Here is a 26,828-nt window from a genome sequence, read left to right on the forward strand (position 1 = left end):
TAAATAACCCTGGGAGAGTCAGGGCTCTGAACCTTCAAAACAGATCGCTGGTAACCTGTTTTTTTTACCCCATTTTCATAAAAACACCTACCAGTTTCATACGTTACACTCCATCCTTGCCGGATAATGTTGAAATCAGAGTACCAAGTAAGCCACACTTGATTCGTTTGGTAGGTAAAGCTGATTGGCTCAATGAGCTGTCCACTAAATTCCTCTTGTACCAATCCACCGCCCTCTTGTCCGATCCCAAGGACATCCTTGTTCATCTCTGTATCTAATGATGTGATCGTGATGGTGATATTAACAGCACTAGGGACTCTGATGAGGTAGAGACAGTCTTCAAATACATCATGGGTGTCGGGGTAGTTTGGGGAAGAGATGACGCCAGATGTGTTGTAGAAGCTGAACTGACAGATGCGATCTGTGGGCAATGGGCAAAGAACAAGGTTGTCAGATAAATGTATTGTTGTTAATGGGAGACGTTCCAACGCTAGGTGGCAGCAGACTTACTGGGTAAATTTCCATTGTTTACGTAGTTCTGAACATGCGCACAATTCTGAAAACAATGGCTTTACCCGGTAAGTCTGCTGCCACCTTTCATCCCAGAAAATCTCCTGTTGCAAGATTCGTAACATCCCAATCACCCAAACCCCCCCCCCAAATCCAACTTCGGCTTTGTCTGACACTCCAATTTGAATTAGATGCGCCTCTGCCAATCAGGAGCAGAGAAAGAACAAATATTTTGCATTAGAAAACCCCAGCACAGTAAGGGAACACACCATTGATCCTGAATTCCAAATAAGATGTATCATTATGGCAATGACACGTATTACAATTTGTGCTCTAGGCGCGTATGCCTAAATCAAAATTTCTTGCTTTCAACTAGTTCTTTTCTTAAATAAAATATTCCCTTGTCATGACAGTGACACCAAAAACATATGTGCGTGCAGGCCTGTATTTTTGAAAGTGCAAGGGCACCAAGGCATTTTCCCCTTGGTAAACGGCACCCTAAGTTCTACTGGAGCATTTCAAGGGCACCAAGGCAATGACCATGGATGATCGAGGCAATCACCTTTGTTGCCTCTGTGAGGTATCAGGCCTGTACGTGTATAAGCAGTAACCTCTAGTCAATGTACAATGAGAGCTCTATGTTTAAAACTTACTTGAGTCTTCAGAGCAGTTTGTCCCACTGAAGGTTGGTTGGCAGAGGCAGATATAGCCTGGTGCCAAGTAGGCATCCATACAGGTTGCTCCATTCCTACATGGACTATCTGAGCAGTCTTTATAAGTAAGAAGAAAATAATACATACAAAAAATTACCATTCGGCCCAATACAAAAAAGGTTTGTTTTGGTCATAATAACCATAATATAATGACAAAACCACGAGGAAAAAATAATTCCCACCACCAAATTCCATGGACAGAAAAAGTAACAATCCTTAATAAACTTGGGAGAGCAAATTCTTACCACTGATTGTTCTCATAATTCTGGTACATATTCCTATTTTTTGCCCCGCTGAATTTTTTTATTATCTGCGTCATTCATCGATCATGAAATTTACCAATTGAATGCCACTAATAATGTACTCCTAGAACTATGAGGTTTGTTTCGCTCTTGTTTCGTTCCGCGAAATGTTATTAAAAAAACATCTATTATTTTAGGAGAAAACCAAATGATTTTTCAAGTGGCCTTTTCTAAAACATCGAATCGATCTTGACACTCTTGCTCATAGAGGAGACGTGTACACGTTGTTCAAACATTCAAAGATTGCTTTTCAATTCTACCATATTACAATTAAAAAATCTCAAAAACTCGTCAAAACTGTCTATCTAATTGCTAATCTACCCTATGACAATGACTGATGACTTGACTCCTGAGTAACTAACTCAGTAACTGAACAATATTTTTGGCAAACAATTTTGGGGAAAACACCTCCCGATTTGAAAAGATTTAGGGATCCAATTTTGTTATAATTTAAAAATAGTCCTACAGGTTATTAACACTTTTTAATCACCGAGAATATCAAAATTTTGGGGGAAAAAAGGAATCTAGCGCCCCAGTTACTGACACTACTGACATGACTGACACTGACAGTCAGTGACACTGCCACTGCACTGCACTGGGTCAACATGCCTAACGCAACAGTGAAATTCACCACAGAAAACCACACATTCCACACATACATACTCAATAATGCACCGACTGACAGGCCTGCATGAGTAGGTCTACGTCATAGAGTTATATATAAGAACAAAAAAAGCAGTACAGCGCCCCACCAGTTACTGGGTCTACTTCACCACAGTCACTATTCCTACACTCTCCCGTCCCCGAGGCTCTCCATCCCCTGCAGCAACAGTTGCAACTGCATGCTACCTTAACCTATCCTGGTGTCATGTGTTTTCAGTAGGATAACAGGAAAATTGTTCACAATCAAAAACTAAAAAAAAAAAATTTCAAATCATCTATCCAATTTTTTAACAATAACATTTTCACTTCATGGTGTGTTGAAATTTTTAAAGTTTTGGTTTTACGTTGCGAGAGACAGTCCGCCATTAACAGTGCTTGTGCATGCACGACATTGGAGCAACGTCATATGTTTTCACACCTTTCATTGGTTGGTATTTTATTGAATATTCAGAAGCTAGTATGGCGGGCAAAGTAAATCAAAAATATTATTCAATTAGTACAATTAACAAATTTAATTACATTTTTGTCCTAAGGCATTATGACTACTATATTAGAATCCAGAGATATCATAAGGCATGAAAGTAAAACACCCCCACCCCCCCCCCCCCCCCCCCTTGATGCACTCACACTTCATAACAATCCGTTTTCCCCCATTTCAGACCAGTAATGTTTGGTTTCAAGAGATAAGAAACCAATCTATGATATTTTCTCTTAAATGTAGACTTAATATTTATTACGCTTATCGGAATTTGTAACAGTTATGCAGTAAATAAATAAAACAAATTGTTGTCATTTTCACTTAAAATATTTTAATACTTTCCCCACATTTGCGCACCAAAGAATCCCAAATAGTAACCACCTCACGTGATCCATCTAGTGACTAAAGCAGAATGAAACTCAATCTTAGCAGATAGTAATTTTGTTTTGAACTTTCGAGGTTGGATGATGTTTCTTTGACTCACTTGAATGTTGGCATAATAATGCACTAGTGATTAGTACCAAAAATCAACCATTTTATAAATGTTTGAGCATAACCAAAGACAGGAAACTTTATTCTCAGCATGATTAAGCCTGATGAAAATACAGACCGTGAGTAAACTGCATAGCTACTGTCACCGGTGCAGCTTGCACAATTTCGCAGTAAACGGGAATCAACGGGAAACATTATTAAACATATGAGGGTTGATAACGTATGACGCTACGATACACTTCATGGTGTGTTGAAATTTTAAAAGTTTTGCTTTTACGTTGCGAGACAGTCCACCATTAACAGTGCTTATGCATGCACAAGTTTGGAGCAACGTCACATGTTTTCACACCTTTCATTGGTTGATATTTTATGGAATATTCAGAAGCTAGTATGGCGTGCAAAATAAATCAAAAATAATATTCAATCACTACACAACAAATTTAATTACATTTTTGTCCTAAGGCATTATGGCTACTATATTAGAATCCAGAGATACCATAAGGCATGAAAGTAAAACACCCCACCCCCCCCCCCCCCTTGAAACACACACACTTCATAACAATCCATTTTCCCCCATTTCAGACCAGTAATGTTTGGTTTCAGGTGATAAGCAACCAATCTATGATATTTTCTCTTAAATGTAGACTTAATATTTATTACGCTTATCATGCTTATCGGAATTTATTACAGTAGGCCTATCTATGCAATGCAGTAAATAAATATATAAAAATGTTTGTCATTTCACTCAAAATATTTTAATATTTTCCCCACATTTGCACACCATAGAATCCCAAATAGTAACCACCTCACGTGATCCATCTAGTGACTAAAGCAGAATGAAACTCAATCTAGCAGATAGTTATTTTGTTTTGAACTTTCGTCTTTGTTTCGAGAATGGATGTTTCTTTGAGTTTGACTCATTTGAATGTTGGCATAATAATGCACTTGTGATTTGTACCAAAAATCAATCATTTTATAAATGTTTGAGCATAACCAACAACAGGAAACTTTTTTCTCAGCATGATTAAGCCTGATGAAAATACAGAGCGTGAGTAAACTGCATAGCTTCTGTCGCCGGTGCAGCTTGCACAATCTCGCGGTGGGGACCAAAAACATTATGATGATGAGGGTCGATAACGTATGACGCTACGATACGGAGTGTGCAACGAAAATGCCCCTCTAAAAACGTTGGCATTTTAGTGTTGTTTGTCCGTCAATCTTACCTTAACAATACCTGCCTAGGATGGAAACATTTTACAGTAGATTCCCAAATAATAAAGTGCGAAAATTAACCATTTTCCAGCCTCCCCGACTGTGACACAGATATTGTCACGTTGTTTTCGATGTATTGTAAGTCACGTGTGTTTTTGCTGTCAAAAATCCAAGATGGCGTCTGCCAAAAACTTTACTGATTGGTCGAATGTTTGTAAATTATAATCTAGCTTTTGGACCACAAAAACACTGAACAACATAAATCTTTTTCTGTGTAAAGTTTCATTACTTTATTTTGTACAAGCTTTTTTGTTTTTAATGAAACTTTCTTGCTGGGAAATTATAAGTATTGAAAAAAATAGAACTGTCGTCTGCTCGAACGAATTGTCGTCTGCTTGAAAACGGTTTTGAATATTAATGAGGTTACGTCACATTTGTTTTAAAAGCTTGGTTTACGTCAACACTTTTTGTATACATTTTTTATCTTAAGTTAATAAAAGTAGGCGTCATTAAATTATTTTTAGCCAATTACTTTTCTTTGAAGCTCAGGTATTACAGAATAATGTATTTAGAGCTACGTTTGACTTTCAGTTTGATACATTTTTTGTAAGTGCCTGGATTTAGGGGCGTGGTCTAATTAATATGCGCAATTGCTTTTATTTTGGGAAGGCACTTTATGCAAAAGTGACAGATTTCAGACAACACTTAATAGTAGACGACAGCGCTGCAGGTGACTCAGAATTTCTGCAAATTAAAATCGGAAGGAATTATTGGAAGTTGTGAAGGTACGTGAATATTTATGAGTAAAATCTCAGAGCTGAAAGTTTTTGAAGAACTAAAATTTTATGAGGAGAATTTTGGGATAAACTTTTATTTTGTGAAATAATTTCCACATAAACTTTGGGGAAATGTGGTGATCTGACAGGTGGAACTTTATAGTTGCATTAGGTTAGCTGCGGAGCTTTTTATGTGTGAGGGAGCCATTTTTAATAGTGAGCTATGTGGCTCAAAAATCATTACTATTATTGTCAAAATAAGAGATTATTGTCTAACAAGAGATAATAAACTGACTATATAGAGGACCTGTACATGACGTACAATTAATTGGGGAGCAAATTTCAGTCCAAGGACCAGGAGCCAGGGTAGTCATTATGTTTTGCAGTTAAATTAGTTGAGTCGTTATTATTAATATTAGGCCATAAAACTCATGGCCATGGTGGAATCATAAATATTATTTTGTTCCCGTCTAAAAAATATAGGATACAAAAAAAGCATACTAAAAGTGCCTATTATAGCTAGCATGCATTGCATGGTATGTAGCATGAGAAAGCTGTTCCCTCAATGGTCACGCTAGAATAGGTCTCATAACTTTTTATTTTTCACCAAAGTGGTCCCGGCCAATAATTGTCAAAAAAGCACCTATGATAGGGCTGCTGTGAATTCAACAGCTAAAAATCCTCTAAAATTTTATTGTGATTGCCGCGGCATTTTCACTATAGCCACACAGGCAGCTCAGCCAGCCAGCCGCTCCTATTGAACTTAACGCCCTCAATGTTCAAGAAAAATTATGCATAATACATGTATCAAACTTATTTTTGTGCAAGGGGTGACTGATTGTGATTAATTACACTGATTGATGAACCACAATTTAATTGATTATGCAGATGTAATTGACTCATTGTTGCTGGGATGAGTTAATCATTTTCTGGTTGTAAAATGGAAAACTCAAGCAACTCAGTTGTACATTATTTTGTTTACTTTGTAAACATGGGCATCTATATCTGTAAGTAAACATAACAACTCGTTCAGGTGTATGTCTGTATTTACACAGACGTTGGCCTTGCCAGAAAATGATCCGGTTGACTGCCTCGAAACATTGTTGACACACAACAGGTGTACTTTTACTTGCTCAAATACTTCTGTCAAACGTGTTTATAATTATTTGCTGCATAGTTCAGATCAAACGTGTTTATAATTATTTGTTGTGAAGGGGGCCTATTTAAGTTCAGAGATGATCATTTTGACGAATATTCTATTTCTCCACCTCATTCGAGAGAGTCGAGTGTATAGGCCTACGTTACGTTTGTAGAGGTCGAAGCCCCAAATTTAAACTGTCTGTCAGAGGTTGTGTTTGTTGCTGCGGTCATAAAGACGTTATAAAGAGGAGTAATATTCAATTCGACGATTGACTTGTCCTTTTAGACAATAGCAATCACCGAAATGGTCATACAAAAATTCACTCATTGCCATGACCACGGGTCATTATTCTCTCTGGTGGATGAATCCATGATCATTGTGGATGCTGCATACATACTTATATTATTACTATAGACGGCAATGTGGCCATGGGTGTTTACGCTTATTTTGAAACATTTCCCCAATTCAAGCTGTTTGTGTTCTGCGTTCACGTCAGGTGGTTGTTATGATGATGCGGAAATACTGCAAACAAAAGGACCACTCAGAACTTTTTAAACTCCACATACACATACTTTATTGTATCATGGAAGTAGAATGATTGTATTGAACAAAAACTTAATGGCACGAAAAAGGGCAGCCCGAGCTATATAGCTCTATGGGGCAGCCCCATCAGTCATGGGCCATTAGATACCCATTCTTCCATAAAAGCATTCAAAGGGATCGTTGTGCCACTTCAAAGTTGTTTTTTGCATTAATGTATACACTTACTTTTTAAAGCTATTTTAATAGCTTGGGTCCAAAATTTAACAACGAATTTTTGATAGAAGAGGGAAACCAAGGAGGACACTTTCTGTAAACAAAGTTGCTGAATCCGTCACCTTTTCAATATATTTTCGTGGCCACAAATACATTTAGTTCATGTATTAATATTAATATGTGTCACTTTAGAATTAGGAATTATTGTAGGTTTCCTCCAAAGATTTCCGTATCTTAATATGCGCTGTCACCACTCAAGTTTCCATTGTTTTTTGATAAGTTATTTAAAAACAAAACAAAACGTGTTTTTATTTTATTTTTTATAATTATCAAATTTGAGTAAAATAGACAGGCATTAACGAATACAAATGTGTGGTGGCAAGACACGGACAATTTGTACGTTTTGTCATATAATGAGTAAAAAACCAGTGGCGATCGGTCTTCTTGCAATTATATTAAATCATTATTATTTTTCACACTAAATGCCCAATGGCCTTACTTACCGGCATCCACTTTTGGTATGAGTAACGCACCCAAAACCACTATAATATAAATCCAAGTACACTTCTCCATGTTGCTCTCCTCAAGGTTTGTGAAATTGCAAATCTTTCGATGTTTCTCTATGATGAAAGTTATCTCTGGTGCACTGGTTGCTCCTAGCCTGGAGACTGTAAGCCTACGGGGAGCCTCTTACACCGTGGGAGTGGCTGACACAGTTTCCCAAACGGGCAGGCGGGTGGGAAACTTTAGAAATTAATGAGTGCAGTGGGTTGATTTAAAGCTGCGTCCAGCAAGTCAAGAAGTTGTATAACAGCTGAGCACCTTATGAGTTAAATCACCAAATGCAGCCTTAAGCCGAACCAAAGTGATAGTACAATTCCAATATCAAATTACCCTTATGAAATATACATGTATACATGTGGACGTATAGCCTTGCAAACACTCTTCCGCGATGACACAGATTGTAAAAATGGTCCATTCTTTATTCAAGCAACAACAGGCGCCCTTTGCTTTTAACAATGGGGTTTTATCGGCTTGAATGCATGCACACAATAGAGACAACGTAACAGGATGACTACATAGGCGGTTAACAATAGGCTCAAGATATCCCCAGTCGAAAGTATGTGTGGCTTTCGGATCCTTTGAGTCAACCAAACACTGTTCAAGGTGCCTCAATATAATAGGCGTGGCGTTATTTCTTGTGTAGGACCTAATGATGTATGGCTTTCACTGATGTCACTCTGATTGATTTACAAAGGCAAAAAAGAAAATAAATTTGATTTGTTTTTCATTTTGTTTTTTAAATCGTGATTGACGTCATTATGGCAGAGCACTGACTGTTGCCTTCGCAACGATTGTTGCACCCTTATTTAAAGACAAAAATTTCGAAATTATTGTTAGGAGCCAACCACCACGAGTCCCGAAATCAATTTTATAAATTTTGAAATGCAAAGAACAAATAATGCCTCAAGTGAATTAGATAATTTTATATATCAAAGGTCTCCAACATCAGTCATTATATAATAGCTATTTCCAAACGACTTTTTTAAATTTTTTAGTCTGAAATGATAATCTTGGAGAGCTTTCACTACATCTGAGTTTTGGTTTTCAGTTATTTCAATTCCAGAAGAAGAAATAAACCGTAGAGAACACGGAATCGCCCCAAACTATAAAATAAACTTAAAAAAAACAGACAACGTGTTTTTCAGTAAAAGTAGAATTGTCACTTGATTCCGCCCGGGCTCGAACCGGGGACCTTCTGCGTGTTAGGCAGACGTGATAACCACTACACTACGGAATCGGTTGAGATCTTCGTTAGATTATTTGGGGGTTATTTATTATATTTAGCACGATTCCGTAATAGTTTTATTGAATATATGTAGTTGGGAGATATGGGGCTGGCAAAACAGGATTTGGGAGGCTAGTGGGCAGATTTAGAATCATATTGAATGGGATAAAGCCATGCTCGATGGATAAAGCCTAAAAGTGGATCGAAGTAGGAATGAACTAGACGACTGTTGCTAGTCTATGCTTGAGAGAGGAGAGGCGTGATCTTATCCAAAGAGGGCGTTCTATCGATAGAAATGGCGACTTACGAGTGGTAAAGTTCTCCGCATTTTCTCTGATTTTTTAACAGTTCGCTAGCTGCAGTTATGATAAGGGTTGAATTTTGTGTAACGTGATTTCATTAGTATCACCCCAAAATACAGATTTGTCTTCGATAATCACATGTAAAACGTAAAACAAAGGTTGGGTGAATGGGTTGGGCTGGCTGAGCTGAGCAGGCAGGAAGAACTGGTGGTGGTGTATGGGGGGGGGGGGAGCTGTCACTGTTGTCTCTACTGTGTCTTGTTTTTAAGTTTGACAGAACATGCAGGAGGTTATGGAATTTTTCCGTATCTTGCTACCACTTTTTTGGACTGATTTTATTAAGAGGAATAGGCTGTTTCATTTATTTATTTTTAAAGTAAATTTCATTTGAATTTGATGGCATCGATTCAAATGAAAAAGTGGGGTGGCAGTACCGTTTGGACGACGTTTCCCGTGACATGTTTCCCATTCTACTATCTAGTGTTTTAAATTCACTTGAATTCCCGTTTAACTTTCAGGGGAATTGTGGTGGTCTGGAGTCAATACAATAGGGCTAAGTTCAGGCCTGGAATTACACGAAGACCCATGCCATGGCCTTGTGTCCCTTCGCAAATTCCCATGGGCCATTATTGGCGTTGGGTTAGACCCAGTAACTGTACTCCTTTTTTCTACAAAATTTGCCATTATCGGTCGTACCATGGTCGTACTAGCCAGGAAATCCTGGCCTGTAAGTTGTGTCATTTGAGAGAGATAGCTGACAGCAAAATAATTGGCTGTATCTGCAAAATATCTTTCTGCAAAATATCTTAAATTTCTAAAAACATTTTACAGATAACTGTTTACACTAAACATTGCCCCACAATTATGTTTGACTTGTAGGTACTCCCGTCCCAGAAACTACAATGGGGAGCGGAAAGCTTGCGCACTTCAATCTGAACCAACCTTGGACCATCCTTTAAAACCTGTCACGGTAAAGGAATTCATTGTTATTTATTAAAGTACTAAAATAAACTAATTAATTACATTCAGTATATTGCAAAATGTATGAAATGGATATAAGTATTGTATGATTTGGTGTATGCTTTAAACTGTGTGTTGAGTAGAGACAACATAGTACTGTTGAAGTCCTAAATCCACTGGTTGCTGAGCTGGGACCACCAAGCTTTAACCGCTAGACCATCATGGGTATGCCGAGTGATAAGAGGCCATAAAACAGTTTAATATACCAACTGGATGTTTTACAAAATTAACTTACCATTTGCATTTGCGTTTCAAACTTGACAGCGACAATTTGAAACTTGAGCTACTTAGCGCTCAACATTGATAAAAAATTTATGTAGAGTTGAGGCTTAACTGTCAGATTTGTTCATCAGGTTTTGTGTGTTTTTAACAGAAGGGTATTCATAAATGGCAATAAAAGAGGTGCCACTCAGTCATAATGGTTAATTAAAACTATTTTACTCAAAACTGTACTTGCATGTTTTTTAACAATCAGACAGCAAAGGTATAAGGAAATCAAATTTCCTCTTTGTTTCAACTCCCAGATCTCTCAGGTGAAGAAGATTGGAAGAGGTAGTACTAATGCTAAGAAACAGTCTCCCAAGCCTTCGCCTGCCCTAGACCCTCTAGCCACCACCATGGAGGGACTGGATCCACTCTCTCAGTTTGCTGCTGCTGCTGCCGTCAAGGTTGTTGATCCATTATCTCTTGGGACATCACCAAGTCCAGACACGGTAAGAGCATGATAGAGAAAGTCCCCTGGGGAAAACTTCTTCATTAAATAATTGTGATAATAAATAACAAAGTTCATATGATGGGTGTCTCAAAGCACTCAGTATTTTTTCCCGCACGCTAATGGAGCTATTCGTCGAAGTATGAGACCTATTCTTTTTTTGTATACATAGCACCATACAATGGTTTATAAGGTGCTGTGGCGCAAAGTACTGCCGATCAGACCAGGAACACTGGGATGAACCCCTTCTCTTTACGATAAGTGCATTGTTTTTTCTTCGTACACAACACAATGGACCAACGGCTTTACGTCCCATCCGAAAGATGCAGCAATAATGGTTAAGTTAAGGATACAAGTGTCCTGGCCGGAACTTAAACCCCATGCCCTGCCATCTTGTCATCCAAGCGAAGCAAACAATATTCCAAACCTACTGCAACCTTAATGAACTATATTTTTTAAATTTCTTCACAGACTGACGCAGGAGGAGCATTAGCGCAGCATAAACTTGATGATTCATTTGAGCCTTGGTCCAGCAAGAAAGCCACCATTCTAAGCAAGTACACCACCTCAGAGAAACTTTCCATCACTACGGTAAGAAGAAACTAAACAGTGTGGAAAAAGGCTCACCTGGATTTGTATAGGCATACAATTTTGCAGAGTGCGTATTTTGTGTGGAGAGTCCATGTAAACAAAGACTAAAAGCCTGAAATTTTGAAACAATGCTTCGCCAAGGGATCAAGCGTTATGTACAGTGCGTGATGGTCTGCATTTTGTGGCACCTCCCTAGATTGTGTGTGACCCATTTTATAAATAAACCCAGCTAATTTGGTTATATTTTTGTTTCTACAGAGCTTTCTTTCTGCTGGAGGAAGAGAAAAAGGTGAGCGTTAATGTCAATGACAAACTGTTAAAATGCTATCTATATCATTCTTGATTCAGTGTTGTTTTTGAAAACATTTTATTTCTGCAATTTGTTAAACACTTGAACTTGTTTTCAATAATTTGTTAATACACAAAAAATAAAGATTGACAGTACACTTGACAGCCTCAGTCAAACCATTTCTCATCTATTGGTAATGTCTTTATTATGCAGTTACCGTCAAGTCTCAGCCAGCAGCCCAGAGCACAGTCACAGACAAAGTGAAGAACAGACTAGAGCAACTTGATGATTTTGAAGAGGTATAAAACAAACTTACAATAAAGCAAAACCGTTGATTCAGGTGTTAAGAATGACCAAGTTTTTGATAACCAGGAGTTTGGAAACTTGCTGGAAACTGTTTCAAATAGTCGGAGGAAAAGTTATAATTTCTTAGATTATCTTTAGCTCTTTAATACAGTACTTGATAGAGTTTTCTTTCTTTGTGGACAGGGCTCTGTGAAAGAGATGCTGAACTTGAGCCAACAGGACTACGTTAATCGAATTAATGAGTTGAATCAAGCTTTGATTACATCGTGGGATCAGGATCAGAAAGTGAAGGCACTCAAGATTGCCATACAGGTACATGATTAACTTAATCAGATTAATCAACATGATAGTGACAGAGACTAATTTAATCGAATGACCTTACAGCAGTCACAGATGTGGTTTGCCTTCTGTTTATCTTAATGCATATCTATATTGTTAAAACTCTTGATTTTGTTTTGCCACTTGTATTTTTGTTCTCAACATTTCTTTTACTTGGAAAACAGTTTGAGAAAATTTGGTTAACCACAAGTTTGCATTTTTGTTGTTTTACTCAACATTCCTTTTACTTTGCAGATATTTTGTGAAATGTTTCATGAATTCCATGTTTTCTTTTGTCAACCAGTGTTCCAAGTTACTTGCAGACACATCAGTAATTCAATTCTACCCCAGCAAGTACGTCCTGATCACTGACATACTAGACACCTTCGGTAAGTTGGAACTCCAGGCAATGATTCAAGCAATCAATCAATCAATCAATCAAGCAGGTGCAAATCATTCACTAAAGCAATCAGTTAAGCAGGTGCCCTGCTGGAGTCCAGCATTGGCACTCTGCCAGGAATCTGCCTCTATTTTGTAGGATCATGCAGTAGGCTGAGGCATGATTTTGATTGACCCTGGGAATCAGCAGGTCATTGGGTATAGGTTGTTCCATTGATTGTTGCTACTTGCATATTAGTTGTAAACACCAAGTGACTAAGGCCCAACTTCATGGCCCTGCTTACCGCCGAATTCTGTGCTTACGGTCACTATTCTCCACTTATGTGCAAGCGCCGAATTTCTGCGCTAGCTGTGTAAGCGTTGATTGCCTAGTAACAAGGAGTATGCACGGGCACAAGCCAAATTTCCCTGCTAACCCGTGAAATACGCTTGATGTTAGCATAGAATTCCCTGCTTTCGCAAGTGCCAATTCCTTGCTTTTCGGTAAGCAGAGCCAAGAAATTGGGACCAAGTGTGTGATTTTTATTGTTGATTAGGTGGGGGAAAAATATTGAAATTTGCTGGTCTCATAAGATGCTAATTGTTTTATTTCAGGTAAGCTTGTGTATGATCGCATCCGGCGTAAGTCAACCTACATCCCATCGGGGAGTTCCACTCCTCAGATGCTTCCAGAGAACTTTGCTCCTCATCAAGTACCAGACTCTGCTAAAGAGACTTGTCGTAATTGGTTCTTCAAGATTGCCTCTATCAGGGAGCTCATTCCAAGACTGTATCCTTTGACAATGCCTATATAAAACCCAACACTTTTGAAATGAGGGTGTTCCCCGAGGGTCGTTTACATGTCATTCGACCTTGAGCTTGGAATCATAACAACAAATGGTTTTGCTGAATAAACCTTGCAGGTCTCGCACTGGACTGAAACTTTCCCAAAGTCCAGCAAGGTGCTGTTAGAATTTTGTTTTTAAACTGCTGTGTGCATGAGTGCATTGTTTTATTTCTATAGGCTTTTCATTGCTCTAGGTCTTCAACTATTTCGTAGGCCTTGAATTTTGTTCTTGAAGTGGCACAGCAATTATCCTCTGCTAAGTGGCACTTCTACGAGGAAAAATTTGTGGGTCCTGGTTACAGTTGTACTTTTCCCATTTGATAATCCAGCTGACATAGGGCTATCATAAAATAATATTATAAATTTTATAAAGGTAGTCGAAGTTTAGGAGTCATTTTTACTCTCAGGATCAAAATAGATGAAAATATGGCCACAGAGATTGTCCATTGTTTTTGTAAACAGCCAATGAGGGAGTGGGAAACAGAGAGGCAGATTGATAATGTGTAGCTTGTTGATTCCTTGACATACTTCTTCAGTTACGTAGAGGCTGCCATTATGAGTTGCTACAGCTTCTTAACAACTGGGTATGTGTTCAGGTTACTTTTGTGTTTACTTTAAAAACAATAGAAATTCAGCCTGGATTCTGCGTTTTAAAGTTTATTCGTTTGTTCATTTTTCTTTCAATTGTTTGTGGATTTGTAATGATTATTGCCTTGGTGACTTCTGGAATCTGGAATCATTTTGATGTGTAGTTATCGGGCAGTCCAGCACATCAAACTCCAGCTCTGGTGGATGAGTCATTTGAGTATAGGATATTGGGTTCAAACTCTGGTCCTGAAACTTATGTATTTAAGCAAGACATTTAACTTGCTTCTAGTGAGAGTTGAGACTGTGAACGTGAATAGCAAGCAGCATGTGTATGTCTGTGTCTATTTAGTTGCTGGTGCTGAACTCCCCAAGGAGTTGAGCACAAAAACCAGCTGAGCACAACTAAATTATGCTAAATACCAGAATAAGGTCAGAGCCAAACTACTATGTAATTTGTGGCTGGTATCCTGCTTCTGCTTAATAGAAGAAATGTGTCAAGCAATATTTTCTGTTTTTAAAGCAGCTCTTTAAAACTGGGCCCTGACGAACAGGGCCTTAAAGGCAGTGGACACTATTGGTAATTACTCAAAATAATTATTAGCAAAAAATCTTTCTTGGTGACGAGTAATGGGGAGAGGTTGATGGTATAAAACATTGTGCGAAACGGCTCCCTGTGAAGTGCCATAGTTTTCGAGAAAGAGGTAATTTTCCACGAACTTGATTTAGAGACCTCAGATTTAGAACTTGAGGTCTCGACATCAACCATCTAAATGCACACAATTTGGTGTGCCAAGAGTGTTTTTTCTTTGATTATTATCTCGCATTATATTATATGACCGATTGAGCTCAAACTGTCACAGGTTTGTAATTTAATGATTACACTGAGAAACACCAACTGTGAAGGCTAGTCTTTGACAGTTACCAATAGTGTCCACTGCCTTTAAGGGACCTACTTGTCTTGCACAAATGCACAATAAATACACTTCATCAATATGATATCATATTTTCCATCTTATGATGAATAAGTTGGACCTTCTGTGTATATTTATTGATATTACATTCCCTATGCGTTTCTTGACAGTGAGTATGAGCAGGCCTTACTGAGACTCACAAGCCAAATGAGAGGAATTGGAGATCCATTGGTCGCTATCTACGCTAGAGCTTACCTATGTCGTGTAAGTTACAATTATTTATCAATAACTGTAATCTACCTGTGGTTAATAAAAGCATACGATGCCAGCTCCCCTCCCATACTTGTGCACATTATTGTCCTCTTGTACTGAAGTACACCCCTAATAACCTCCAAAGAATTCCTGAAATTCCACGCACACAATTTAGAAAATGTGGGTGGGGGGCAGGGGTTTACCACCATGCCCTATATCAAGCACCAAAATGACCAAGGATCCTCTTTTTTGTAAAGTGAATGAATGTGTTTGTGAAAAGATAATTCTGTTACTTTACAGGGTTTAAACCTATCCATTAAATATAACAAATTGGTAAGATAACTCTTGAGATATTTCTTGTGCTTATTGATTGAGACAATTCTTGACTATTTCTTTTGATTCTTGACTATTTCTTGTGCATATTGATGAGATAATGCTGGACTATTTCTTATTTGCCTTATTTGTCCTGGTCGGTCGCCATCTTGCGACCGAACATTTCTACGAATTAATTGTATAGAAAAGAATAAACCTTAGGAATAACTAATCGAGGGTTTCCTTGAAACTCAATTGATTTAGATATTAAAACAATGAAATGCTACTCAAAGGCAACAAGTATTTACAAAGCATTAACCTTCGTTTCACTTCTACAAAAATCAAATAGCACAACGATGTATACGGTACTAGTAAAACATCGGAAATAATACATTTTTACCAAACTCGGTCAGGTAAAGTTTAGGTACGAAAAGAGACAAACTAGTTGAGTACTATTTAATATAATTCTAAAATGTGATAGCAAAGTAAAATAAAAGAATGGAATGTTGTTTTACCTGTAAAAGAAGACGAAGAGAATATTCAATGTTCGTTCGTCTCCGACGCAGAGAATAATGACGGAGGGGTCGCCGTTGGTGGCGCCCGAGGATATGGATATTCATTAAAAAGGAAATTGAATGCACAAGAAAATAGTTTTGTGGGGGGTATTACTTTATACCTGTCACATATTGATGAGACAATTCTTGACTATTTCTTGTGAATATTGATGTGATAATGCTGGACTATTTCTTGTGCATATTGATGTGGAAATTCTTTACTATTTCTTGTGCATTTTGATGAGATAATTCTCAACCATTTCTTGTGCATATTGATGAGATAATGCTGGACTAATTCTTGTGCATATTGATGAGATAATTTTTGACTATTTCTTGTATATATTAATGAGACAATTCTTTACTATTTTTGTGCATATTGATGAGACAATTCTTGACTATTTCTTTTGTATATTGATGAGAAAATTCATGAATATTTCTGATGCATATTGATGAGATAATTCTTTACTATTTCTTGTGCATATTGACAGGGCAATTCTTGATTATTTCTTGTACATATTAATGAGACAATTCTTTACTTTTTTTGTGCATATTGATGAGACAATTCTAGAATATTTCTTTTGTATATTGATGAAACAATTCTTTACAATTTCTTGTGCATATTGATGAGATAAGTCTTGAATATTTCTGATGCATATTGATGAGATAATTCTTGAATATTTCTGCTGAATATTGATCAGATAATTCTTTAATATTTCTTGTGCATATTGACAAGGCAATTCCTGACTATTTCTTATACATATGGATGAAACAATTCTTGACTATTTCTTGTAAATATTAATGAGACAATTCTTTACTATTTTTGTGCATATTGATGAGATAGTTCTTGAATATTTCTGATGCATATTGATCAGATAATTCTTGAATATTTCTGATGCATAATGATGAGACACTTCTTGATTGTTTTTCCTTTTCATATTGACGAGATAATTCTTGACCATTTTGTGTGCATATTGATGAGATAATGCTGGACTATTTCTTGGGCATGTTAATGAGACAATTCATTAAATATTTCTTGTGCATATTGATGAGATAATCCTTGACTATTTCTTTTGCATTATGATGAAAAATTCATGATTTATTATTACATTCTTGCATTTTGATGACATAATATATATTTGGTATATCAACTTCATTCATGACTTATTCTTGCATTGATTAAAACAGTCCTGACTATTAATTCTTGCATGTTTATTTTTGATGCAACCATTTAATACTTATTTTTTGCATCTTGATTATGAATGCAAACATTCAGTACTATTTTCTTGCGTGTTGATTATTGATGAAACCATTCAAAACTTGTTTTGTTTTGCATATTGATGAGTCCATTTAAGTATATTTTCTTGCATATTGGTTTCTGAGTGAAACTATTCCAGACAATTTTCTTGCATATGTTATTTATCGATACACCACTTTAAACCATGTTCTTGTTGGTGCAACTATTCAATACTATTTTCTTGCATATGTTATTTATTGATACACCACTTTAAACCATTTTCTTGTTGGTGCAACTATTCAATACTATTTCCTTGCATATGTTATTTATTGATACACCACTTTAAACCACTTTCTTGTTGGTGCAACTATTCAATACTATTTCCTTGCATATGTTATTTATTGATACACCACTTTAAACCATTTTCTTGTTGGTGCAACTATTCAATACTATTTTCTTGCATAATGTTATTTATTAGTACACAACTTTATACCAATTTCTTGTTGGTGCAACTATTCAATACTATTTTCTTGCATATGTTATTTATCGATACACCACTTTAAACCATGTTCTTGTGGGTGCAACTATTCAATACTATTTTCTTGCATATGTTATTTATCGATACACCACTTTAAACCATGTTCTTGTGGGTGCAACTATTCAATACTATTTCCTTGCATATGTTATTTATTGATACACCACTTTATACCACTTTCTTGTTGGTGCAACTATTCAATACTATTTTCTTGCATATGTTATTTATTGATACACCACTTTATACCACTTTCTTGTTGGTGCAACTATTCAATACTATTTTCTTGCATATGTTATTTATTGATACATCACTTTATACCACTTTCTTGTTGGTGCAACTATTCAATACTATTTCCTTGCATATGTTATTTATTGATACACCACTTTAAACCATTTTCTTGTTGGTGCAACTATTCAATACTATTTCCTTGCATATGTTATTTATTGATACACCACTTTATACCACTTTCTTGTTGGTGCAACTATTCAATACTATTTCCTTGCATATGTTATTTATTGATACACCACTTTAAACCATTTTCTTGTTGGTGCAACTATTCAATACTATTTTCTTGCATATGCTATTTATTGATACACCACTTTACACAATTTTCTCGTTGGTGCAACTATTCAATACTGTTTTCTTGCATACGTTATTTATTGATACAACACTTTACACAATTTGCTTGTTGGTGCAACTATTCAATACTATTTTTCTTGCATAAATATTGATCTAACCATCCAATGCTATTTTCTTGCATTTATTTTTTTAATTTTTTAATCAACCATTCAATAGAATTTTCTTGCTATTGATGTGAACATTTAAGACTTTTTGTTTTGCATATTGCAGTGTATGTCTGTTTTCTTGCATATTGATTGATGCAACCCTTCAAAACTATTTGTATATATTGATTATTGATGCAACCAATCAAAACTATTTTCTTTTATACTGGTTATTGATATACCACTTAAAAATATTCTTGCATATTGAATATTGATACACCATTCAATACAGATTTCTCGCATATTGATTATTGATGAATCTATTCTAAACTAATTTATTGCCTATTGATTATTGATTTTGAACATTCAAGACTTTTTTTGTTTTGCATATTGCAATGTAAGTCTGTTTTCTTGCACATTGACCATTGATACAACCATTTGAAACTGTTTGTGTTTTGCATATTGATGCAACCAAAAGTCTATTTTCTTGCATATTGATAATTGAGTGAAACCAGTCCTTACTATTTTCTTGCATTTTTTTTTTTTTGATGCAACCATTCCAAACTATTTTCTTGCATATTGAATATTGATAGATCATTTAATACAATTTTCTTGCAAATATTGAATATTGATAGACCATTTAATACCATTTTCTTGCATATTGATTATTGATGTGAACATTTAGGACTATTTTGTTTTGGATATTGCAATGTATGTCTGTTTTCTTGCAAATTTAATTTTGGTGCAAATATTTTCAAAACTATTTTCTTGCATATTGATTATTGATTCAACTATTTTAAATTATTTTCTTGCAATTTTATGAGATAAGTAGTGACTTGTTCTCACATCATGATCATAAATGACTATCTTCTTTATTGTCTACCATGTAGGTGGGTGTGGCAGTTGCTCCTAATGTTCGCACACACTTGATCAATAACTTTTATGACTTCCTGTCCTCCTACTCCCAGGTATGTATATTTATAAGAACCATCAAGTCTTGCACAGTTATAAAAAAAGGATTGTGCAATTTTTTTTTCTTCCCATGGTAAGCGATGTACATTGGACTAAATTGGTGCCCTAAATAAGACTGTTGTCACCAGTTGAAATTATCATCTAGCAGCTAAGCTGTAAGCAAAACTAGAACTAAAAATGGATCAAAACTTTGTAAAATTACCAATCAAAATGATCTGTAGAGTCAGGGAAAGAAGATCATATTAATATACTATAGTAGTTTTTTTTTCAACAAAAAAGCAGGGTATGTATTATTTTTGAAAAACAAGAAATAGCAAAAAGTGGCAATATCCTTACGTTCTCAGAGGAAGGTCTTTGAGAAAAACTCTGTTAGGGTCGAAATGTGAGGCCATTGTACATTTACCACATTTTTTGCTCTCGTCTTTTAGAAGGGAAAGTGCGGATGTTTGATCAGTGTTATCAGTGTTGTGCATTTGTTATAATTTTTATCTTGCAGCTTCAGAGTGACAGTGTTCAGAATATTCTAGCTATTCAACGTCTGGAGATGTCTAGTTACCTGTCTCTGTACTCACCAGCCTTAGATTGGATCCTCCAGTGTATAGCTCATCATGCTACAGAGGTACCCTTCTAATGAGGATTAGTCTCTGCTATTGAAATCCATTATTAGTAGTTCTTGAGTTAGGCACCAAGAGCAGCTGTTGGCTAATTATCATTTTGCCTCTTATTTGATAAGTAGTGACACTTGAGTTGTTGATTTACAATTGTAGAACAAGCAACTGATAAGCATGTACACATGCATACTGTATTTAAATAAATTTATTCAGTAAACAGAGGTACTATTTTGAAGTGAGAAACAAATATTGGATGCATATGAGAGCATTGTCATAGAAATTATCATGTAGTGAAATCTGGTAGGACAAAGCCGAGTGAAAAGAAAAAGCAAGATTTCATCGAGTGATTATAGTGACTAATATATCCCTATCTTAAAGCCATTGGACACTTTCAGTACAGAAAAAAAAAAAAATTCACAGATTTACAAATAACTTACAGGGTTTACAGAAGGTAATGGTGACAGACTTCTCTTGAAATATTATTCCATGAAATGCTTTACTTTTTGAGAAAACATTAAAACAATTACGGATTTATTTTAAACACATGTCATGACACGGTGAAACGTGTGGAAACGAGGGTGTGTTTTCCCGTTGTTTTCTCCCGACTTCGATGACCGATTGAGCCTTAATTTTCACAGGTTTGTTACTTTATATAGAAGTTGTGATACACGAAGTGTGGGCCTTGGAAAATACTGTTTACCGAAAGTGTCCAATGGCTTTAAAATGTGTTCACATTAGACCATAATAGATTATGGAAACGCACATCCCATCTACACTCTAAAAATATTTTTAAAACTTCCAAAGAACATGGAGGACTTCTTGTAGACGCCAACCTCGCTGTGACACAACCTTGCCTCGTTTGGACAAACTGGTAGGGAAGGATAAGTTTGAAATTGCTGCTTTGAAGCATCCAATAATAGTCCATATTGGACAGGGCTGCCCAGTTTTTTTCAATTGTGGAGTGCCTCAGCAATAAATTATACATGATAAAATAATGGATGACACTTCACGGATCTGTGTGTGTTTTTAAAAGACTGTATCCCACTGCAGTTGACCACCAATTATTCTGGCTTTTTGGAGGATAACAATACACAAATAAGTATTAATGCTCAGATTTTTTTTATTCATATCCTGTAGGATATCTTGACTGAGATACTTGGCAAGTGCAAGAAGCAATGTAACAAGTGAGTAACCTAAAGAAAGCAATCAAATAGTTTGGAAAGGATTTTTGTCACTCCATGTTATATTAATAAAAAATTGTTCTTGGTGGTTCTGAAACGAACTGGTTTCATAACTTGGTGTTTTGATAAAAATAATGCTCTGATAATTTTCAGGAGAGTTGTTAAAACAACTCTATTCAAAACCAAATTTACTCCTCGGCAAGTTAGAAGGTGTTATAACAACACATCTTAGCCTTGGAATGATTTTCAACCATGCAAAGTATTAAATCCTTATTTTGTTCTGTTTATTTCCTATAACAGTGCCCTATTGCTGAATTCCATCATGTCAGCTTTCAAACCTGAGTTCATTGCGAGTAGAGCCTTGGGCTTCACTGACATAATCAAGGAATGTGAGGAGGCTGGATTCCCTAAGGTAAGTTTGAGAGGTTAAAGGTCAAGGGTTAAAGAGACAAGGTCATGACTAGTTAACAATGGTTTAATATTACGATTGTCTGCCCAGCAGAAAAAGAGCAGGACACCAGTCACAATGTGACATGCTACTTTCTACTCTGGTTAGCATAATTTTGTAAAGCTTGGCTACTTTTTGTGCTTGAGCAGCTTTGTCAAATTGGGCGTGGTTACTCCAAAATCCTATTTTTCAGTGGCAACATAGCCAAAGTCTATTCATTCAGAAATGTGCGCACAATCTGGATGTGCTTAATACTAAATTGTACAATTTGATTTTTATGTTTGTGCTTGTAGCATCACCTTTATCGGTCACTCGGTACTAACCTAGCGATGGCAGATCCACCCCAACAACAACGACTTTCTGTTCTGAATGAAGTCTGGAAGGCAATCATGAAACTACGCACGCCAGAGGTAGAGTAATACCAGTGGTAGAGTAGGAAATGAGATTGTGACTAACCAAGTTTGTCACTAACTAGACCAGGATGTCCCGGCTAACATGCGCATACCAAGTGTTTGCAAAGTAGTGTATGGTGACTCAACTGTAAGCAAACAGAACTATCTACTGTGTAGATGTTTTATATTGCACTCATAACCACAGTGGATGGTATTGAATTGTCAGAAACAGTAAGAATTGACTGTGCACGGTCTAGATGCATTCACCACATGATATCGTTCTTCCGGCTTGCATAGTTTATTCATCATTCATAAATACCTAAGACAGTTTATCCATTCTGATTGGTCGAGAGGGCATCACGAGGGGTTGTTTGGACGGATGATATAACGCCAGTAAAAAGTGTTGAAACATGGGCGCGACGCGTGAGCACCTGTGCTTATAAGACAGTTTCTTCATTCCTATTGGTCGAGAGCAACGGCTGAAACAGTAGTGCAACATTACACGAGACGCGCACAGCATCTCCTTGCAAGGAGTTGTTTACCCAAGGGCCTTACCATTTCATGGCTGGAGGGGGGGGGTTGTGTTGAAAGAAATCATTGAACAATTATAATTTTTGCATTTATTTTACCTTTTGACCAAAAAGTATTGATGTTTTTTTACCGAAAAAGGTATTTATGAATGGGAATCAAAGTGTGTTGAATCGGTTTTTAACTTGTGGTTTAAACCCGCCGAGGCCTGGTTCTTGATAATTTACCTTGACTTCGTCACGGTAAAATGATCAGGTCTAGGCCTCGGCGCGGGTTTAAACCACTTGTTGAAAACCTCTTCACCACACCTTGAATCTCTTATTCAAAACCACAGTATAGTAATGAATGGCCAGACAGGAGGAGGGTTAAGATGGAGAGAGCAGGTGTTACTGTACTTGGATTGTTATTTGACGTTGTGTGTCTTAATTTCTGTGCAGGATTACATCAGCTGTGCTGAGGTTTGGATTGAGTATCCATGCAGACACTTCGGTGTAAGTCAATTTAGTTAATCCTTTAAATTTTTGAATTAATTTGCTTTTCTTAAATGCTATCCATCCCAAACCTTTACCTTTACAAACCCTTAAAAATTCACCTGAAGAGTTAACTTGAGTTTCTGGTCAGTCAAAGTCCACATTTTTATTTGAAGTTACCTATATGTAGGCTTGATTTCTCAAGGCCCATAAGATTTGTCCTATGTAATAAATTAACCTTTTTAATATTCCTTTGCAAATTGTGACCTTGACATCACACAAATTTTGTGACAATTAACATTTTATCCTGAGGTATACAATTTTTCGTTTGTGATAACCCTGGCTGATAACTGTTAAGATGTAGTTGTGGATATAGTTCTGACATTGCAGTTGCGGGAAAATATACATCATATTCTCTCTGTTTCATTGTTCTTGCACCCCTGGTAAAATTTAGAAAAAAGAAGTGAATACAATCTTGGGTGACATCATCAAGCACATGAATCCAGATCGCGCTTTTGAATCCTTCTACCCTCAGGTAAGTCCAAAGAGAATTTTCTCCCTTCATCAAATAACTTAAACAGCTTGTCTCAAGAAGGCTATTCTTTATTTAAGTATTATCCCGGCAAACATTTGATGAGTAGACAATGGACTGGCCTGGAAATATAAGAAGGCCACGGAGGACATATCCTGTTGCCCTGGTATTGGCATCGGTGCACCTTCAGAAGTTGCCTGTAAACTTTAAGATTTTAAACTTGAAGTGCCTTTTGCAAAATGAAAATGGCCTTGCCCTTTCAAAGATGAAATTCTATGCTTGATTGAATGCTGAAGTAGGAGGAACCAGGGTCCAATTTCGTAAAGCATGTAAGCACAAAAATCTGCTTAGCATAGAAAAGTATTACTTAACAGAAACAGTTTACCAGCCAGAATAAATTTACGTTTACATTGTTGTGGACTGATGCCCAACTCAATTTTTGCTAAGCAAAGAAAGTAGTCAATCAGTATTTTGTGCTTGGCAGCTTTTGGAAATTGGGCCCTACGCTTCACCAACAAGATTAACAAGCGAATTTGCTCTATTAATAGACTGCTTTATTTTAATTTCTTTTCCAGTTACAATCTGTGATGTCCAAAGTTCTGTCACACATCAAGGACTTCTCAATCTTGCTCTCCATGGTAAGGAATAGTAAGGGCATAGATATAACATATTATTTGATTGACAGTCCCTCAAAAACATAGCTTCGCACAAGGCGTTTGCAAATCATAAAATGCTTCATGAGTTTCACTCAGTAAAACTCTTACACATTTTCAGAGTGTGAGTCCCGGTCTGGACACTTGGGTTCTTCAGCAAGACATTTCTTTTTGCCCTGTAGGTCCTGTGTGTTGTGTAATACGTGCACAGTACACTTTTTGTTATTAGAGAAGGGGTCTCTGCCCCGGTGTGTTTGGCATGTTTGGTTTTTCACAGATTACACTTACAAGTTGCTGTGTAAATGGGTCTTATAAGTTCAAACATTGCTCTGCATACCTTTAGTACAGGAATAGTAAAATGAGTGTGTGATGCCGCTTGGGTGTGGAAAAGCACTATATAAGACTTTCATATCAATCCTAATATGTATTGGTTAGCAAACTAAAACTGCATTTTCTGCTTCAAAATAGGCTTTTAAAGTTCCCTTGGAATGTAATTGCCCATTTTATAAAGCTGTTTAATGGTAAGCAAAACTTGTGCTTACTGTCAGACGTAGCTCTTTGTGAAGTCTAGCCCTGTGTCTGATTTCACATAGAGCTACATCTGATCTTAGGTGCCAATCTTAGCCCTTTGTAAAAGTCCAGGCCATGTTACAGATTTTGAATTTTCTTTTTGACAGGATAAGTTTATGCCGATGGTAGACATGTTCCAGCGAGATGTAGTGAAAGTTGAATTGTGTCGTTACATTATGGATGCATTCTGTCGTAACCAAGAAGAAGCAACCAACGATCCAGTCATCATCAACGCTCTCATGTTTGTCTGTAAGACGATGCATGACTCCATCAAGTAAGCTTTAAATGGAAAAGTACAATTTTTTTCTAGAAGCCTACAGCGGGGAAGTTTAAAGAGGGGCTCTAAGGTTAAATTCAGTTTTAAGATTTACTCGTTTTCCAATACCTTTTGAAAATTTGTTGAAAAAAAATCTTTGCAGCAATCAGGGCCAGATTTCATAGAGCTGCTTACCGGTTGATTTAATGATTGCTGTACAATTTCCATTTCATAGCGCTGCTAACTGTAAGCACACGTAAAGGCATGCTGACCTTCTGGTGCTAACTGTATGAAAATAAACAATGAAAACACATAATGGGCCCGCAAGCTACCCACCTATTTTATTTTTTTTACCTGTGAAACATGCTTACGGTTAAGAAAATGTTTCTGCTATAGATAGCTCAAGAATTTGCTTACTGTTAGTGTTAGCAGCACTATAAAATTTGCCCCAGGCCGCAGCCACTTCTATAGCCTTCATGACAAGGCTGTATCTCTTTTGTGGACTGGATCCTTGATGATAATTTCTCATCTTGTGTTTCAGTGCTCTGTCTCTTGAAGATGATGTCAGAGACATCGGAAGACTTCTCTCCGGATTCATCAGAAAGGTACAGGAATTTTTGATCTTTTTATTTGGAAGGTTTACTCCTTTTGCATTGCCCATGTTAGCTGGTTTTATCTCATTAATCCGTGTGTGGTTACCCCTTGGATATTAAATGTGTTTTTGTTTGCAATAAACAAAAACATTCTTACAAATATTTGCATAAGCAAGGGCTGTTTACGACACATAACAGTTTGTTTTATTTTACAAGTAATATTTCCAGATTTGCTGTTTTCTTCAATATGTCTTTAATTACCCTGATCTTGTTTTCCTTATTAATATCAATCGTGACCATACTGTATGCAATATTTGTTGACTGCTCTCATATCACCTCGATCACACACTTAAAAAGAACTTAAAGGCCCTGGACACTAACAGTTGTTAGCATAAAAACATACTTGGTAATGAGCAATGGAGAGCTGTTGGTAGTATAACACATTGTGAGAAACGGCTCCCTTTGAAGTGACGCAGTTTTTGAGAAAGAGGTTACTTCTCACTCTAGTAATAAAATACTTCAGCTGAAGTTTTTTATTATGCATCTGAAAGCACACAAGTTTGTGCATAAAGGATTTTTTTCTTTCGTTATTCTCTTGCAACTTTGATGACCAACTGAGTCCAAATTTTCACAGATTTGTTATTTTATGCATATATTGGGATACGCCAAGTGAGAAGACTGGTCTTTGACAAATACCAAACGTGTACAATGCCTTTAAGCACAAGTGCAAAGGCCTTTTATACATAACACTATAGTTTTGTACTGGTTCAACACACAAGTAGTCAAATAATTTACTCACCAGCAGTTAGTTATTTCAAAGCACACGTTCTAATATTTACATCCCTTTGGAGATATGTTTTGTTCTTTCCTTTGTCCCTTTACTTGGCCCTTGGGCTGGAACCTTACACTTTTGTAAACC

General features: G+C 36.6%; 2 protein-coding genes and 1 non-coding gene across 4 annotated transcripts in view; 1 reads left to right on the forward strand and 2 right to left on the reverse strand.

The window, feature by feature from the left end:
- The window catches only part of LOC139943665 (uncharacterized), a 50,717-nt gene extending 42,689 nt beyond the window's left edge, over positions 1–8,028 (reverse strand). Inside the window, exons 1-3 of one of the 2 annotated variants that reach the window (XM_071940398.1) lie at positions 7,547–8,028; positions 1,164–1,280; positions 92–421 (exon numbers count right to left, since the gene is read on the reverse strand). In XM_071940398.1, coding sequence (XP_071796499.1) covers positions 92–421; positions 1,164–1,280; positions 7,547–7,616 — 517 coding nt within the window. In that variant the 5' untranslated portion in view covers positions 7,617–8,028. Of the gene's footprint in view, positions 1–91; positions 422–1,163; positions 1,281–4,381; positions 4,496–7,546 lie in introns of those variants that run through there. The other variant, XM_071940399.1, reaches the window with a different exon arrangement.
- Positions 8,029–8,771: 743 nt separating this feature from the next.
- Trnav-aac (transfer RNA valine (anticodon AAC)) lies at positions 8,772–8,844 on the reverse strand. Its single transcript has one exon. It is a non-coding gene; the product is annotated as a tRNA-Val (tRNA).
- Positions 8,845–8,973: 129 nt separating this feature from the next.
- LOC139943666 (VPS35 endosomal protein-sorting factor-like) overlaps positions 8,974–26,828 on the forward strand; it is a 31,922-nt gene continuing 14,067 nt past the window's right edge. The window contains exons 1-21 of the mRNA XM_071940400.1: positions 8,974–9,144; positions 10,014–10,104; positions 10,679–10,867; positions 11,338–11,457; positions 11,716–11,746; positions 11,960–12,045; positions 12,236–12,364; positions 12,675–12,759; positions 13,364–13,538; positions 14,132–14,179; positions 15,265–15,358; positions 19,594–19,671; positions 20,172–20,294; positions 21,424–21,470; positions 21,768–21,879; positions 22,209–22,325; positions 23,273–23,326; positions 23,760–23,840; positions 24,413–24,475; positions 25,168–25,334; positions 25,858–25,921. Of these exons, the coding sequence (XP_071796501.1) occupies positions 9,128–9,144; positions 10,014–10,104; positions 10,679–10,867; positions 11,338–11,457; positions 11,716–11,746; positions 11,960–12,045; positions 12,236–12,364; positions 12,675–12,759; positions 13,364–13,538; positions 14,132–14,179; positions 15,265–15,358; positions 19,594–19,671; positions 20,172–20,294; positions 21,424–21,470; positions 21,768–21,879; positions 22,209–22,325; positions 23,273–23,326; positions 23,760–23,840; positions 24,413–24,475; positions 25,168–25,334; positions 25,858–25,921 (1,971 nt within the window). The 5' untranslated portion in view covers positions 8,974–9,127. The remainder of the gene's footprint in view (positions 9,145–10,013; positions 10,105–10,678; positions 10,868–11,337; positions 11,458–11,715; positions 11,747–11,959; positions 12,046–12,235; positions 12,365–12,674; positions 12,760–13,363; positions 13,539–14,131; positions 14,180–15,264; positions 15,359–19,593; positions 19,672–20,171; positions 20,295–21,423; positions 21,471–21,767; positions 21,880–22,208; positions 22,326–23,272; positions 23,327–23,759; positions 23,841–24,412; positions 24,476–25,167; positions 25,335–25,857; positions 25,922–26,828) is intronic.

Source organism: Asterias amurensis, chromosome 11 (assembly GCF_032118995.1).
Source record: "Asterias amurensis chromosome 11, ASM3211899v1".
Lineage (NCBI taxonomy): Eukaryota > Metazoa > Echinodermata > Asteroidea > Forcipulatida > Asteriidae > Asterias > Asterias amurensis.